The sequence below is a fragment of the Pleurodeles waltl genome, chromosome 4_2 (genome assembly GCF_031143425.1).
Source record: "Pleurodeles waltl isolate 20211129_DDA chromosome 4_2, aPleWal1.hap1.20221129, whole genome shotgun sequence".
Classification (NCBI taxonomy): domain Eukaryota; kingdom Metazoa; phylum Chordata; class Amphibia; order Caudata; family Salamandridae; genus Pleurodeles; species Pleurodeles waltl.
This window is the reverse complement of record NC_090443.1, coordinates 773,766,381-773,784,142: the sequence shown is the minus strand read 5'-3', so window position 1 is coordinate 773,784,142 and position 17,762 is coordinate 773,766,381. Positions and strand designations below refer to the sequence as shown.

The 17,762-nt window shown below is 42.0% G+C and overlaps 1 protein-coding gene across 5 annotated transcripts in view; it reads right to left on the bottom strand.

Annotated features, from left to right (window-relative positions):
* The window catches only part of CRYZ (crystallin zeta), a 124,059-nt gene that overhangs the window by 45,352 nt on the left and 60,945 nt on the right, over nt 1–17,762 (bottom strand). For all 5 annotated transcript variants that reach the window (XM_069232430.1, XM_069232431.1, XM_069232433.1 and 2 more), the window contains exon 7: nt 4,658–4,807. In XM_069232430.1, coding sequence (XP_069088531.1) covers nt 4,658–4,807 — 150 coding nt within the window. The remainder of the gene's footprint in view (nt 1–4,657; nt 4,808–17,762) is intronic.

The following is a 17,762-nucleotide window of genomic DNA, read 5'->3' as shown; positions in this document are numbered from 1 at the left end:
TTCACCATATCCATTGACTCAAACCTGGTTCATCCATCTGCATATGAGCCTTAGTGGCTCTAAGGTGTCTGACCACTACCATCTGTGCTGATCACCTGTTGTATCAACTGGGTAACAAACTTATTTGGTACAGGGTCTAAACATAACTAGTACTGGTTCAGGTATGGACTCCATGTGAGGCTGCCATCTCAATTGCACCACAGATATGGTCTGTGTAGGACAGTACATATCTGTGTATGTTCTTGAACCCCCATTGTCTGTTGATCTACATTCAATGGGGTATGTGATGGTTGCAACGAAAGGAGATTCTACTTTGGTTGTATGATTTATGCATTTAGACTCATCATGCTTTTCCATGTGATCTACATGTGGGCATTTCTTCCCTCTGTCCCAAATGATTGGTTCTAGAGGAGGTGACTACATTTGCAGAGCTAACCTTTTACAATATGCTATGGCATAGCTATGTATGCCAATACCCTACCAATTTCTTAGCAAACATAGTAATATGCTGCCTACATCATGTCTCAATTGTTACTTGGGGGCACAACATATGAACTGGGACAATCTTTGCTACCCTTGGCCTTGCTGATGTGTCCAGTCTGGTCAGGATTAGTTATTGCATGACTTATGTGATCATGATGTGATGGTTTTATTGAACCACTGTTTTTTTAGAAGATATTTTTTGTAATGTGAAATGTTGTATATGCACTGGCAGTTGTGTAGGACCATGTGTGCATGTCATTTCTGTGTGCAATTTGAGTAGTCTTGAGTTAGGTACAGGTACTCACTTGTCCGGTATGGTGATAGTGATGTTGGTTTACTCATGTTGTCAAGTCCTGGAACTGGAACTGCATGTCAGGTGGAATGGTAGTTGGCCTATGATGTCAATCGTGGCTCCCTGAAGTATAGTTGTTGTGACATAGCCCTCAGTGATTGCCTATGGATGTATCATGTGAGCTATGTGGGCCATTGCAGCTGCACATGCATTTATGCAGTGATGTGGTGTATCTGTGTTTCGTCAGCAGATGTTCCTCTGTGAATGTGTGACTGTCATGCCATGCCTGCACTCCAGACATGTATTCCACACTTTAGTTGTCAGCTGTATGGAAGACCTACTTGTTCTGCCTTCATCAGTTCGGGTACCCATGTAGCCATATATGTACAGGGGGTCACCCAGCCATTTGGTATGTATGGCAGGTGCTGTGTGGTATGTGCATAAGGTAGTCTACACTATCAAGGGACATTACTAATTGAGAACTACTAGTCAAGTGTTGTCTCAGGACATGCATGATGTGTTGTGATCAGTCACCTGCTCTTCCAATAGATGTTATGAGTTTCGAGGGATGTAATCTGGAATATGCTTGATATACCTACTTGTGGCAGGGCATGAGTAGCATGCTGACATTACTTTACAGGTGTTCAATTGGAATACTCCATTCGTGCTAACTAACTTGGAATAGGATGTGGGTGTGAGGGATGACACAGGGGTGGATAGTTGTAACATGTTGTGACATGATGGCAGCCAGTCACCCTTTCTCATCCGTTCCCCCTCCATCTTCCTCTTCCCAATCCCACACCCCTCTTCCCCGTCCCAGCCACAGCTCACAGACACCTCAACATCCAAGGGATCTGCAGACAAACACAAGCACCACAAGACCCACCACTGGCATGCACACAAACAAGAGCTGCCCTGCAGACACACCAACACCCACTACCTGCACAGACAACTCCACCACCACCCTACCTTCACAAACACTACACCTCACACACCTGCAGACACAACATCGACATTGAACGATACAGTCATGACTCCTATCCTACCCACAGTCAGCACAATGGTAGACCTGCAGACAACCACCCCAGTCAACACAGCTGCAGATACCACAGCCACAGATGCCCACATGCAGCACATCCACCATACCTGCAGTCACTAACCCAACAGACAGTCACACATCCAGCACGGCAACTCCCAGCTCCTCCACCCCCCTTTCCCCAAGACACAAACGCCCACACCAACCCACCCAACAGACACCCAGCACACCCAAGCACTCCTCGCACACACATGCATCCAAAACATCCACCAAGACATCTCTTACAAGCACTCCCGCTTCCTCCACTCTGAAACCCTTTTGCCATGACAGTCCCCATGTGTCTAAGAAGTTTTTCCTCTAGGAGTCGAACCTTTTCCCTACTTCTCTCCCACTCTGTGTGACCCCCCAAAAGATAAGTTTCCCTCCCCATGTCCAGCCCTGCCACCTCCAAGCACTCCCCTGCAACCACTGCTACTACCCATGCCCCGCCAAGACATCGACCCCTCCAAAGTCTTCCAACCCCTCTCCTAAGCCATGTCCAAAGCTCCTCCTCGCAAGCCCAAAGACCACCCTCCCAAACCAAAGTACAAACCCCCACTCCACCCCCCAATCCCCGAGGTGCTTGCCTGCTCCCTTGATGCCTCTATCCGTGGAGGTAATTTAGCGTCAGGAGTCAAGTAGGGGGCACTCTTATATGCCATTTATGCATTGTGCACTATATAGTTTGGACTGGTCTAAGGCCAATTTTGTATTCTACATAGTTACTTATTTATATTTTTAATATACATACATCTGGGGTGCCCAGTATTTGGTCCCAACGTTACATCTTTGTCCTGCCTTTCATTCCTCATGGCTGTTATGGTCTTGCCTGCTTTCTTTTGTGAGTGTGTTTTTTGTGTGTGGTGGTTTTGCTACCAGTTGTGTTTATGCTGCTTGTGTGGTTGTGTGCTTTGCATTTGTACCGCTATGATGGGTGGGTATGGTGTGTTGGGCATGTATGTGTTTGGGCCATTCTTTTATGTTTATATTTTGTGTATTGTTTGTGTTGGCATCTGTTATTTAGAATGTGGTATGCCCTTGTGTAGTTGTACTGTGTGCATGTGTGTGGTGATTGGTATATCCGAACTGCTGTGTGATGTGTTTGCATGGTGTGATGTAAGCCTTGTTGTATGGCTGTGTGATTGTGTATATTGGTAAAATGGTGATGTAATGTTGTGTTGTTTGTATGTATTGTCAGGTGGGAGTGTGTGCTGTGGAGTGTTGATGGTGTGTATGAGGTGTTGCGGTTGTTGTGTAGTTGTGTTGTTTGCTGGTGCTGTGTGCTGTTGTGTTTGACAGTGCCGGTGCTGTGTGCCTGTGGCACGGTGTGTGTTTCAGTAGTGTGTGTTGGCCGTGGTGTGTGTACTGAGTCTGTGCGTGTGGCTGTTTGTGAATGTGTCAGTGTAGGAGTATGTGTATGTGTCGCCATCGCCACCCGTTCGGGATGTGTATGTTGTGTGTGCGTTGCGGCCTTGGCATTATGTAACAGTGACAGGTAAGTGTGTGTACTCATGGTTGATGCCATTGTTGTCATCGCTGGTTCCAGAGTCGTTGGGCGAGCAGGATCAGCGGGAAGACATCTAGTTCATGTTCCATGGAGGCTCGAGATGGGTATGGCTTCCTGAAGGTGAGTGTTTCCATTTATACTGTTGGTTTCAGCCAGGGTTTCCATGGTAATGCGACCGTGGCGGATAGCTTGGCGTTGTGCAACTTTGTAACCTGTCCGGCGGAAACATGGTCTCCTCCAGCCTGAAGGTGCCTCCCGCCATCCATGGCAGCCTGACCGCACTGGTGGCGAATTGGCTGTATTCTGTTGTGTAAACCGCCATGATTATAATTTGGCGGTCTTCTCCACCAGCAAGGAACCACCAAACTCGTAATGACCCCCTGAGTGGCTAAATTAAGTATCTGAGAGGGGATGAGTGTTCAGAAGGAAGACTGAAAAAGGATAGACTCAGCAGTGAGTCTAGTATGGTGGGAATGCATTGCATCTGTTTTAAAGCCCCCAGATCTGGGGCTATGCCTGTATCATCCTTCGCTTACTTCAGGGTTTTCAAGTGAAGAAGCATTTAATGAAGAATCCGAGACATCTAGGGTTGATGTCGGTTACAGATAGTTACTCTTCTAAAATGCAGCCATGTTTCACTCCACAGGTAAAATAAAAATTAAATGTGAGGTCCAACAAACTAAATGGATCTGTCCACCGATCCAGTTTGTTTTCTGATTATTTGATAGAATGGACATTACAGGTACAACAATACTTGGCAACATGAACTTTAAACTTACTTTCTTTCGCAAAGTTTGGGTCACTCAATTTGAGGGCTCACCCCATTGTAAAGCGGGCTTGCATCTTTGGATGCTCAAAATAATCTTAAAAAGTGATTACATAGGTAGGGAGCATAGGGGGGAAGATGCAAACTTCCAGCAATTTAGTAACTGTCATAATCTAAAAAGTTGGAACTCGTGCAAAGTGATTGGGCCCATTTGTATGAGCCAATATAATACTCTAAATCAGCATGATAATCTAAACAATATATTATGCTGAAGGACCTTATTTACAGTAGTGCAAGTATTTAGAAGACTAAACAACATGTGTGGTATTTTTAAAGTTTGTAAAATGAAAATAATGTGCATAGTTGAAATACTTTATAAAATGGAAAACAGCATAAGCATGTTTACACGTTTTGATATAACAAGTGCATCAGAAAACAAGAATGTAGTGGTATTGCATATCACAATATCAGACGTTGGTGGGCGGGAAGTGCACAGTGAACACAGTTTAAAAGAAATATATGTATATAAAATACCTTAATTTTATTGATGTAATTCTCTTCTTTGTGATTAAAAACTTCATGGGCTCCATTTTCTAAAACTAAATTCAGTCCGTCCTGAGATCCAGCTGTGCCGAGGACCTTCAAACCATAAGCTCTGGCAATCTGACATGCAGCAATACCAACCTAAATATAAATATAACCAATGTTTTTTAAAACACCGATTTAAAAATATTCAATTTATATTAAACAACTTAAAAGTTTACTTTATTAACATTTCATCACCTATTGTTACATAGCATATAAAACGAGCTATATGAAATAATCCTGCCATTTAAACATGCATATCATACATTTTACCATCCAAATGCTTCCATGGTAAGAATTAGCGTGGACTGCGATACATGAGGGATTAATATTTTCATCTAATTTACAATGGATCAAACACTGTAAATAAAACCATATTCTGACAGTGTTTTAAGCTTCAGAAGGTCCTAGCTTTCCTGACACTTTTGTCATGCGAGTGCAGGTCTGCACAATCTTCTGCCATATATTCCTTTTACAGGTGCTGTTCCCACTTAGTCTTAAGAACGGTGCTTGTCAGTTTGGAGTATAGTTCACTGAAAATATTAAAGGCCAGACACATAATGAAGTCCACAAGTAAGTTTATAGCTTCCTAGCCAGGAGAAAGACTCACCGCCCGACTAACAATGTTCTCGAGCACAGTTACAGCCAATATTTCACATATTTCTGATGAACAGAACACAACACAACACATCTCCCTCCATTAATCATTCAACAAAAATGTGAATAAATATGAAATAAGTATCTTATACACATAAAAGATAAACAGAATCTGTAACTCAAATTCATCAATAAAGAACATACGATGTGAAAAATACAATTTACAAAGCAACTTTACCAACTGTAAGCAAAGAATACACACACTTTCCTTACATATATGTTAAAATGTGGGTAGTCACACTTATATAGAAGTGTGAATTACATCATGTATCCAATTTTTTGGGGAAGTTTGAGTTCTTTGTGATCCCTAAGCACTCTGGGCATTTTGTCCTCACACACCTTTGCTCTGGCTTCATGGTCCAGCATTCCCTGGTCTCTCTGTTCTTTCGTCAGTGAAGCTTTCACTATTTCTTTTTCTGTTCCATTCATTACCTTTCTTAGCCATCACCACTGGAGCTAGCCACTCCGACAATTCTATTTCCACGATTACTCCACTATCACATAACCTTTGCAATTCTTGATGCAAAGGTTGTCTCATCACAAGTGGTAACCCTCAGGGTTTACGACCCACAGGAGTTACCCCATCCTTCAACACTATTTCATGCATAAATCCTTTGAGAGTACCCAACTGTTTTTAAGAACATAAGGATATTCTGTCATGTATGACTTGCCTACGTTTACCACAGTCACTCCAGCATGTGCACCCAATACTTGATCTGGATGATTTGGATCTAAATGTGTTCCTAAGTCCAATATATACAAAAGGTAGCAGAACACTCTTAATTGTAATCAAACATGTTTCATAAAAAGTGGTCTAGGAACATGGGCAATATAAATAGTTTGATTATCAAATATCTATAAAGCAAATTATCCAAGGATTCAGTCAAAAAGACACACTTTAGTTACTTTTGTAGTCAGTCATTCATGTAGTTTGTAGATCACAAAGATACATTAATTATCTCAATCAAATGAGGAGTTCAGTCTTACAATAAAATTACAAAAGATCTTTAGTGCATTGATGATCTTGGTCTAATCAAGAGTTCAGCTGACACATGTTTCGTCCCTGTCCCGGGACAGACAGACTTCATGGTTTCTCACAAATCAAATTATTTTAATCATAACTTTATTAAGCGAACCGGATGCCAATCATAGACCCCTACAGAAACATCCATTTGAGTTTCAAATCAAAACAACTTTAAAGTCCAAAGCTACGTGTCTTGAAGGTGCCTTATACTGGCAATTTCCAAATTGGTATGAAAATCTGTACAAGGACTGATATGACCGTCCCGTATTATGATTGAACAAAAACAGCCAAAATCCAACTGCTGCTGACTGGTAGTACAATAATAGTCGTAGTCTAGTCTGTAATGGGTAGTGGACCTTGAAAAGTCTTCAAAGACACAGTCTGAAGCCAACAGTGTCAATATCTCATCGTAGTCTATTTGCTGAGGTCAACCCAACAAACAAGAACCCTCTTTGGCAAAATATACTTTGATATAACAACCTTCTGCTGAAATTCTAATTCTATGGTCTTATTTCCATATGCCACTAACCTCACATCTGGATTCTACAGTTGGTGTTGAGGGAGTTTTTTTTTTTTAAGTATTCTTCTCCACTAAGTGCATATCTAGCTCCCGAGTCTGCCATCATTCTCACCTCAATGCCATCACCTCTAATGCTGCAAATGGATTATCTTCACTAACTTTACCAATTTGTTGAACTTCTAAAATTATAACCTGTTCTTCACTATCATTCTCTGTTTCTGCCATCACATTCATTGATGGTCTTCTCTTATTCGCATTCCCCATTCTTCCACTACACATTCTCGTGTAATGACCCTTATTCTTACATTTTCTGCATATTTGTCCTATGGCTAGACAAGATTTATAAGTAGGTACATGACCTTTAGACCCACATTTATAGCACATTACATTTTTCTTATCCCTCATTCTTTTCAACCCACTGTCCCTCTTCCTTCCTCGGTTTGCATGTATCTTTCTGAATTCCTTCAACTTTTTCTTCTAACTCTTTTAGTCCTTCATCTGTCAATTCCATTATTTTCATTATATCAATGGCCATTTGAAGAGTCAACTATTCTGTGTTTAACAGTTTTTTCTTGTACCTTATTATTATTTACTTTCAATAATGGCTGGTCACTTAACATCTTGTCTTGGAAATTCTTGTTGCAGTAAGCGATCTGAATTTGTCACATAACTCTTTACTGACTCCCCAGATAGCTAACTTCTTTTCAGAAACTTGATCCTCACAACTACCTCATTATTTTTTTTCCAGAATTAGCGTCTAATTTTCTTGCAGCAGTTTAATACACATCTTCTACATCCCTTCAGTCTTCTTCCTCTTCTTCTACTTCCACAGCTAAAGCTGGCAAATGTTTTAATATTCGTCTACCCTCTGCACCTAAACAGTGTTTTAGCAAGGCTAATTTCCTGGCAGCTGTGAAAATGTCACTCCCAATAGCTTGAACACAGGCTTCAAAACCTTCCTTCCAGTCTTCCCAAGATATCATAGGCTTTGCGGGACTTTGCGAAAAACAAGTAGGAGCCACTAAACCATCCTTATTTAAAATGTGCGAAAATGTAGTACAGTAACTGACCCGGAAAGCAGCACTTAAGTGTGGGTGTCACTGGAATTGTATTATAACAATATATAAAATTGAAGCAAGATAAATTACTAGTGGCATTTCACTGAAGCAATATCAACAAGCAGTGTTTTCCATTTTAGTGTTTGTGTCACTGAAATAATTGTGCTTGAAACGAATATAAGCTGTGAGTTTATTCTGTGTATATCTTAAAGTTTTTGACTGCACTCACTTTTTTTCCACTACTACATTTTTAAATTGCTCCGTCCCTGGTGTAATCTCTTTGTGGCCTTTTACCCACGCCCATGTCAAGCCCATCCGTTTGGTTGGTTCGTCGGCTTGCCTTTTAAAATTAGCTTGATTTCATTAGTGGAAGGCATACACACGTCAGGCCTCTTCCTGTGTTTAGCCTGCCTCGAGTGCACTGGCCAACTACTAAAAACATATGATGCTCCATGTTTTCTGTATGGTTTCTGCATTATTTTTCCTCTTTTTTTTCATAGGCAGCACGATCTCGCTGTGCAGAAGCTGAGCGATATGCATGACACCGACCCGGTTACATGGATATTTGCACTTTTGCCAGTTACATGGATAATTGCACTTTTGCCAATAAGTTTCTCTGTGAGAGGACTTCTGTTCCCTTTTGTGTGTTTCCTTTGCACACATGGTGGCTGTTGGCTCGCTTATGTGAAACTGTTTCACTTTTCAGTTTATGTGGCAAGAAAATCTGGTTAGGAGTTTACAAGCTAATAGCTTTAACTCGAGTAAACGCGAGACCCACTGCATTGCAAATGCTTGTGAAATAGATTCTATATGAGTCCCATTGTTTTATAAGGCCCTAGTCTGCTGAGTAAAAACTAAATGAATGAAGATGTTTCCGTTTAGATGAGGATGGTGCCCCCCCATCTACCACTACTCACTTCAGAGGTCCTTTTTCTCGCTGAGGAGGAAGTGGTTTAAATCATGTTCTTCAGGGAAGTGTGTTACAAACAGAGCATGTTTGAGCATTATTCACACGCAAATGCAATGAACATATCAGACGGAGGACCCAGCACAAAGGGTTGTATGTCACCATGGAGTCCGTTACATAGAATCTACTACATTGAAATGAGCCCCTCTGAGATTACCACTGCGGGGATTACCACTCCTGAGGTTACCACTACTGTGATTAGTACCTCTGAGATTACGAGTGCAAAGATTACCTCTGATGAGATTACCACCTTTGAAATTACCACTGCAGAAATTACCACTGCTGAGAATACCACTACTCTGATTACTGTCTCGGCGTACCACTGCAAGGATTACCACTGCTGAATTACCACTATTGTGATTACTACCCCTGAGAGTACCACTGCTGAGATTACTACCTCTGAGATTACCCCTGCAAGGATTACCACTGCAGAGATTACCTCTACTGTGATTACTACCTCGGAGATTAGCACTGCAGGGATCACCACTGCTGAATTACCACTAATGTGATTACTACCTCTGAGAGTACCCCTGTGGGGATTACCACTACTGTGATTACTAATTCTGAGATTCCCACCCACTGCTGATATTACCACTACTGTGATTGCTACCTCTGAGATTACCCCTGCAGTGGTTACCACTGTTGAGGTTACCACTATTGTGATTACTACCTCTGAGATTACTAGTGCAGGGTTTACCTCTGCTGAGATTACCACAGTTAAAATGATCACTGCAGGGGTTACCACTGCTAAAATTAACACTACTGGGATTACTACCTCTGAGATTATTACTCCTGAGATTACCACTGATGTGATTACTACCACTGAGATTACCACTAATGATATTACCACTTCTGTGATTACTACCTCTGAGATTACCAGTGCAGGGCTTACCACTACAGTGATTACTACAGCTGAGATTACCACTGTTGAGAGTACCACTACATTGAGTAAGATAGATGTAAGTGTACTGACCCTATGCTAACCTACACCTTAAAATGAAACCTTACTTTATAACTACCCACCACCCCATCTTTATGGCCATACAGTGCCCTCTCATTAACCCAGTGGTTACATTGCGCCGGACGGTGCCAGTGGGCCCACCAATACATATTTTGGAGAATCAGGACTCTTCCACTCTGTCCCATGGTGGTCTTATTGGTATTTACAGTGTATGGGCCTGCCCTGTCCATTAGTTCCACCCAGGCCCAAGCATAGACATGACTGAAGCATTCTCAAGTGGCAGGGACACCAAGCGCTTCATTTTCCTGCATCTATTCTTATGTTAAACCATTCTGTGACCAGGCACAGGCATGCTTCATTTTCATAAAATAATATTTTGTACCCTGTAACAAGCCCAGCGTTTAGGATTTTTATTGAGTATTTCCCTGTTCTTTGTCCATGTACACAGGTATGCTATCAGTTTTATGTGGACCAGCCCCTTTGATATTTTAGTAGATGCTGCTTTGTTTCACTCTTCCCCATAGAACACAAAAAAATGTGTTCCCATGACATCCACCCTGATACATGAATATTTGCACTTTTGCTGGTTGTATGGATAACTGCATTTTTGGGGTTACATGGATAATTGCACTTTCGCTGATAAATTTCACTGCGAGTGGACTTCTGTTTCGTTTTTGAGTGTTTGCTTTGCGCTTATGGAGTTTACAACGCTAATAGCTTTAACTCGAGTAAACGCGAGACCCATTACATTGCAAATGCTTCTCTGAATTTGTTGACACACAATTAGTGTAGTGTGCGCATCACTGACTTCCTGATTTATGTTTTATTGTTTTTGTCTTTACGGTATTCTGCAACAGGCTGATGACTAAACATTTTCACTGTGTTACTGTAGTACATTCATATGGCCACTGGATGGCGCTTCTCTCCTATTAATGGCTTTCTTCAAAACACTGTTGTTTTCCTAGCGCAGAGCAACAGTCAAAATCTTTTTTTCCTGCACAATAGTTTCCCAAACTGAAAATCTTACTGACAGTGTTACCATGCGATTTTCTTCATGAAATCGCAATTTAAGAGAGGCCGATCCTCCTGATTGATAATGGACAAGTTCACCACAACACCAATGCCTGAGAGAGGTTTGTTAGCGTCTACGCGGCTCTCTTCCCGGTCAAAAGGCCAACCATTCTTCATCGCCAATGAAAAGATTAAAGGCCAGAAACATGATGAAGTTGACAAGTAAGTACACTGCTTCATGACCGGGAGGCCAACTGCTCGAGTAACAATGTTGTAGAGCACTGAGCACAGTCACAGCCGCGCTCCAAATATCCCATCAACATGCCAGAACACAGCACTCACCTACCAGGGTTTCATATAGTTCATGAATTATCCTCCTAAAGCTGCTCTATTTGATCGAGTAGCTGTGCACTTTAGCCTGGAATATTTAGGGCAGCCTTCCCAGTTTTTGTGTGAGTCAGTGTTTCAGTTTTTTATATCTCCAATGTGGATTTGAATCCAGATCAAACTCTGTGTGTAGCTGAGGTAATGTTTTAAATTAGCCCTTGGTTAACAATTTCTCTATTACTGCAATGCCCCAGGAAGTCTAATTACTCCTTTGAAGAGGCTGATTATAGATAGGCACATCAGCCGTTTTCCAGAGAGGAGCATGAGAGTGCAACAAGCCATTTAAACTAAATTGTTTATGTGTCTCCAGACATATCAGGTACTGGATAATAGGGTTGTTTGGGCCTCCAGTAGCCTTTTGTCTCCTGTAGAATATTTGTAGCCCTGAGGAATTGTTTTGTAGGTGCTCTATTGCGGTCCAGTCAGGCACTTCTAGCTGAGAGGGGGAATAATATGCCAATTGGGTTAAATGAGGTGCTGTGAAATGAAGTTGTATGTTTGGTAAACGTAGGCCCCCTGATGTTGTTGCTACTCACAGATTTGTTGTCACTATTGTAGGAGACATGCTTCCCTAAACATACGATCTGACTGTATAATCGAGACTTAATTGTTTTATGGATATAATCAGAGGAATCAGGCCAAAGCATTTTTAATTGCTCTTATTGAACGTTTTACATGTTAAATGCAGAACAAACAAAAACACATGCATATCTTTGCAGGAAGTGTTTATTCAGAGCATGTGGGACACAACAGTCAGACAACATAACTTCTTCATATCCACAATCGGTGTCCATGGGAATGAGCTCGTGAGAGGTCAGGGCAGTTTTACATCCACCTGTGGGGCGAGGGTTTGCACGTTCTTCAGCTCTCCTCTGCACATGGACACGTTTCACTGTGAGGCTCGTACTCTTCTACATTCACTTCAACAGAAGCAGGGCTATTTTCCTAGCTTTAGATCCTGCAAGCTTTAGAAAACCTATTAACTCCTTCTTTTTTGTTTTTTTATTTATATAGCTTTGTTCTTTCAACATTTCGTTCACAGTGGGATTTTGGGTACTACTTTAAGTACGGACGCACAGAGCTGTACATAGGTTATTTAGGGAACATTTTTTCTTATTGATTTCTATTTTTACTGATTCTGCTGTATGCAAAACACATATCCTCCTCTGTTCTTTCTACCCTCTCCTGGTGATCCTTTAGTTCCATGGGAAAAATGGAAAAAGGGATTTATTAATTACTTGTAGGTATGTGGCCAAAACATATCAACTGAGCAGAACATCTGAGCAATATTTCTATTGATTATACTGGCTAGAAGCAGAAGGTCGATTTGTCACATACCATGAAAAAAGATGAAGTACAAGCATTTCTGGGTGTTGAAGCAGATATGCTAATTAGAAATTATTAATGAATGTTTATATGTTGTGATTAACAAAGGTTCATAGAGAAATTAATTGTAGAGAAAATAAAGTGCACATCTGAAAATATGCCCACGGAGAGTGGCAGCCAACTTATACAAAAGCTGTACTAAAATGATTAAAAATGCAAATGAAAATATGTAAAAATAATGCAGTAGTGTGTCATATTAAGATGTATAACCTAACTTTTGCATTATATTGTAGACTTAACTTAGCCGGAGTTGTGGCCTAGTCTTTCCAGGACTCATGCAGGAGCCGAGTTAATAAACACACAATGTAGAAGTTGCTGGTGCATTGAACTGACTGTGAACCGTTTGCTGCTTAGTAAAAATGTGCTTTGCTAGAGTTTTCTGAAATGTACTGAGGGACAGGAGATGATGGAACTAAAAGTGTTACAATTCGGTGTAGGGCAGACTCGATGTACTTTCCCAGTACTCAAACAATAGAGACACTGACTGAAGAAAAAGATGCAACATTTTCGATACCTGATGAGCCGGATGATGAGGACATAGTACAGTGAACAAATCAATGAACTAAGAACGGTGAAATATTAGAATTCTTAGATTTGCAAAAAATACTATTATTGGATAGAGTCATAACTGGTGATTAATTGACCAATTAGGAATTAGGGGGATGGACTGAAAACCTCTAATAAAAAGTCATGACAAGGGGCTAAAACTTCAGATTGCGAGGGAGAGTTGATGACGTCAGGAGACGCAATTCGAGATTCTGACATTGGGCTCATTTGCTGAGAGTCTGATGTGTTGTTGATCAATTGATGAACTGAAGACAAAGACAGAATTTGTTGCTGATCCATTCTGCGGAAAGGTAGCTATGACAATGTGACTGATTAACCTTTGTGCCTTTCATTCTAGGTACCAACTGCGCTGTAGGAAAGTCCTCCTTTTTGCCCTGGTCACCCCCAAACTTTTTGGACAGGTACTGGTGGTTACTGACTCTTGGCTGTGCCCTGGGTACTGCTTACCAGTCCCAGGGCCAGTGCTCTGTGTAAAGTGGATATGCAAATTAGGCTAATTATAATTGGCAAAGTTAACCTACCTATAAGTCCCTAGTAAATGGGAGGGCATGGAGGTTTAGGGACCCCAGCATAGGTAGTGCCCCCATAGGTGCGCTGCTGAGGTGCCCAGTGTCATTTTAAAGGCAGGCCTGCCTTGCTGGCTGCTTTTAAATTAAAGTTACATGGAAATTCGACTTTGGAATTAAAAGTAGTTCCAAAGTCTTAAATTACCTTATTTTTACATATAAGTCACCCCTAAGGTGTGCCCTATGTGCCCCTATGGCTGGGTGCCATGTAATTATAAGCAGGGACCTTATAAAAATAGTTTTATAAGCTCTGGTGAGGTAAAACAGCCAAATTCGTTTCCCCCTCATTGTAGTGAATGGCCTCCATAGGCTAGAATGGGGAGACTTTATTTTAATTTTAAAAGCCCCCTTAAGTGACATATACCAAGAGTTTGGTATCAAATGTTTTGTTATAATAAATCCCACAACTTCCAGTTGTGGGATTTAATATAACTTGTTCAGGTAAAGAGTTTTAAACTTTACCTAAAAAGTTGCCAACTTCAGCCCTGTGGTGTTTTTGCTGCTGTGCTCTGATTGGCCAGCCTCTGGCAGCCTGGCAAGGCTGCCTTGATGAGGTGTGAAGTGGTCTGGCTTCACACAAAGAGCTGTGCCTGTGGGAGGAGATCTCCCCTCAGCAGATGGTGAGGCAGGAAGGGGGAGGGCTGCCAAACTGGTCTTAAAAGGCAGAGAAGGACATTTGGAGCAACCCAGCAACACCCCCATATCATGCAAACCCAGACAGTTAGGTGCCCCCTTGATTAGATTAGGAGAGGGCAGGAGAGGGTTGTGTTTAGGATTTTTAGCCACACCAGTGGGTGGGCTCACCCAGATGTAACCTCCAAAAATCACTTTCAGCCATGATGGAATGTTGCCTCCTGGGATTGCTTTTTGCCACACTTCCAAGGAAGTGTCATCACAGGGGGAAGGACCCTGCATCTGAATGGAGAACTAGGACACCCCTGTTTTTCACCCAGGAGCGAGGATAAAACTGGCAACCTGCACCCACACCTCAGATCCCCATCAGATTCCAACAAGGAAGAACCACAGAAGAAGAAGGACTGCCCTGCTGGACCCCTGGCCTGCACCTGGACCCTGCACTCTGAAAGACTGCACCAGCTGCACACTTTGGCTTCACCACAAGAAGGACTTTGTCTGGCTTCAACTGGTTCAAGGAGGTACTCCCTGTTTGCTACAGGTGAAAAATTGCTAACCAGAGTCCACTGCACCAACTCCTGAAGAAATCAACCAGCTGACCACTGTCCAGTGGCCAAAAAGGAGTTTGCACCAGGTGCATTCTGAGAGTTGTAGTCCACAACCCCAAGGATCATCTCAGAGCTTCTGGACCCCTGGGGTGAGCTGTGGACCCCAAAAGAACCTTAAAGGAACATCTGGAAGAACGTCCAGAAGTTTGGAGAACTCTTGAAAAAAAAGCTCCATAGAGGAACCGACCCGCCACGGCAACTCTAGCCGGCTTGCCTCAACCGCGACCCGGCCTGATTTGCAGGTTCATCCCGGTGAAGAAAATCTCCAAAAAAGAGACTAAGTCCGAACGTAGAAAGTTGACCGGGACCTCCCAGCCAGCGTACCCGAGGAGGGCTCCAAGGACGTCGGATCAAGATCCAGGTTTGCCCCGGTCGAAGGATTTTCACCTTCGAAAAAACGACTAAGTCTGAAGGTAAAAATCTCCACCGAGGGCTCCCACGACGCATATCCGGAGAAGAGTTCCAGGAGGTCTGATTGGACTGGCAGGTTCGTCCCACTGAAGAAAATCTTCAGAAAAACGACTAAGTCCGAAACTTTTGACCAGGGCCTCCCGCGGGCTGTAGCCGAGCCGGGCTCCATCGCGGTCGGCCTTAAAGTTTGACTTTGCCCAGGCCGAGGTGAGACCAGATGACCAGATTGGCGCTTTTTGTTTTTAGGCACTAGAAAATAATAATTCTTTCAAAATTCATATCTCCGGTTCCTCTTATCCAATTTTATTCATTTTTGTGTCATTTTAAAGATAAAAATATAATCTATTTTTATGCACTGGTTTTGAATTTTTAAACTGTTTCCTGTGTTTTATTTAATTACTGTTTTGTGATAGTTGAATGCTTTACACTCTGTCTCCTAAATTAAGCCTGGTCGCTCGTTGCCAAGCTACCAAGGGTTGAGCTGGGTTTAATTTACTGAGACCTAACTGGACCTAAGTGGAGGTTAGTGGCCTACTGCTAAGTGTAGGTACCTATCTGCCCTTACCAATAACCCATTTTCCAACATGCGCTGTTTTTATAGTTTTTCTTCTAGCTAGATGTTTTTCAAATTCACGTTTCTTAATTGTTTTCGCATGAAGTCCCACATGCTAAATGCTATTCTGGGTTAGGTAAGGATCCTTTGGGTGACGTTGACAATTGATTGACGAACTGATTGCTGAACTCTGCTATTGATGTTGACATAGTCTTCTTTGTTAACTTATGCTGAAGCATTAGAGCATATGTTTTCTCAAGTTCTGATTAGTTTATGTTATTGATGGTCGCTAATAAACTAATTCTGAGCTGATTGAATAAAGTTTGAGTTAACCTTATGCACTAGAATTCTAATTAATAGGGAAATAAAAATTGTTAAAACGTATATGGAGTTGTGGTTATTTATGAAATGTTGATATAATTGTCTAATAATTAATGATTCTCTTAGTGGTTATTGATTGGTTATATTGAATATTGATTACATTGGTCACTACATGGCTAGGATACTCCATGCTATACAAAAGGTTCATTGGCCTATACGCGTCCCCTTGTAAGTTTACTTACTAAGGACCAAGCGCCCCAGCATGGCTGAGTTGTATGTTTTTTTTCCCCGAATGTTGCCAAATGCTCTTGTGCCATTCACGACTTAATTAAAAAAGATGTTCAATTTACTTTGATGATTTGAAGTCTTGTTTATTGCCAGCACAACGTTTGGATAGTTAAAGGGGGTGAAGAAGAATTACTCCATGTTGGGACAGAAAAGTCCTCTGCATGGTGATGACATGTACCCCCGGCCCTGACTGCCCAACTGTATTGTATGGATACCTAATGCTGATTTTTTTTTTATGGAGAGCGGTGCCTAAAATGTTACCCTCACAGTGGTGGAAGGATACTGCCTTCACCAGAAGTTAAACAGCACATGTGCAGAGGTGGGAGCATACAATGTAGTGATCAGTAGTAATGAACAGGTCCTTTAAACCCTGCGACACTAGAGTGAGGCTTACAGTCTCGCTCACCTTTTTAAAAGTTCTGCTGCTGTGTGTTTAACTCACCCTTGGCATACATTAGGTTGATGTGGAAGCGCATGTTTGTTGAAAATGTGCTGAATGCATGCGAGTGAACAAGTCATACACTACACAGAGGGTTAAGCGTGGAACAGTGTGCACATGGTAAACATGTGAGCACTGGCAGTGTGTGTTTGAGTGACATACTCTGGTGCAGTACAGAGAGACTGTATAACCGAACAGTGTGTGCAGATTGGCTGCATGTGAGAATGCTGGTGGTAGCATAGTACATGGGCACAACAGTATTAGAGTAGAGTGTGCTGTGAATGTACACTGAATGCATAAGTGCCTATACTGGTAATTACATAGAGGACCTTGGGATCCATTTTGAGAAGCCCAAGCCTGTGTGGTGAAAACATGAGGAGTAGAGGAATCCCCCCAGCGCCAGATGTGTATTGCTGCATTCCTGTAAGCTGAGTGGGTCAAGAACTGGATAAGGGGGAGCCAGGCTCTCTGTGTGCATTTCAAAGGGCTCTTTGATTTAGTGACAGATCAAAGGAAGGAGTCTAGCACATCTCAGGAAGAGGGAGTTGGGACTGATAAAAGAATAATACAGGGTACTGAGAGCCTAGGATTAAACTTTGTTGCACATATCACTGTGGCTTACATCTACATGTGAGCTCTGGACACTCCCATGAATCTTGTTGTGGGTTAAACAGCTTCAGAGTCCTGCCTGCTGTGA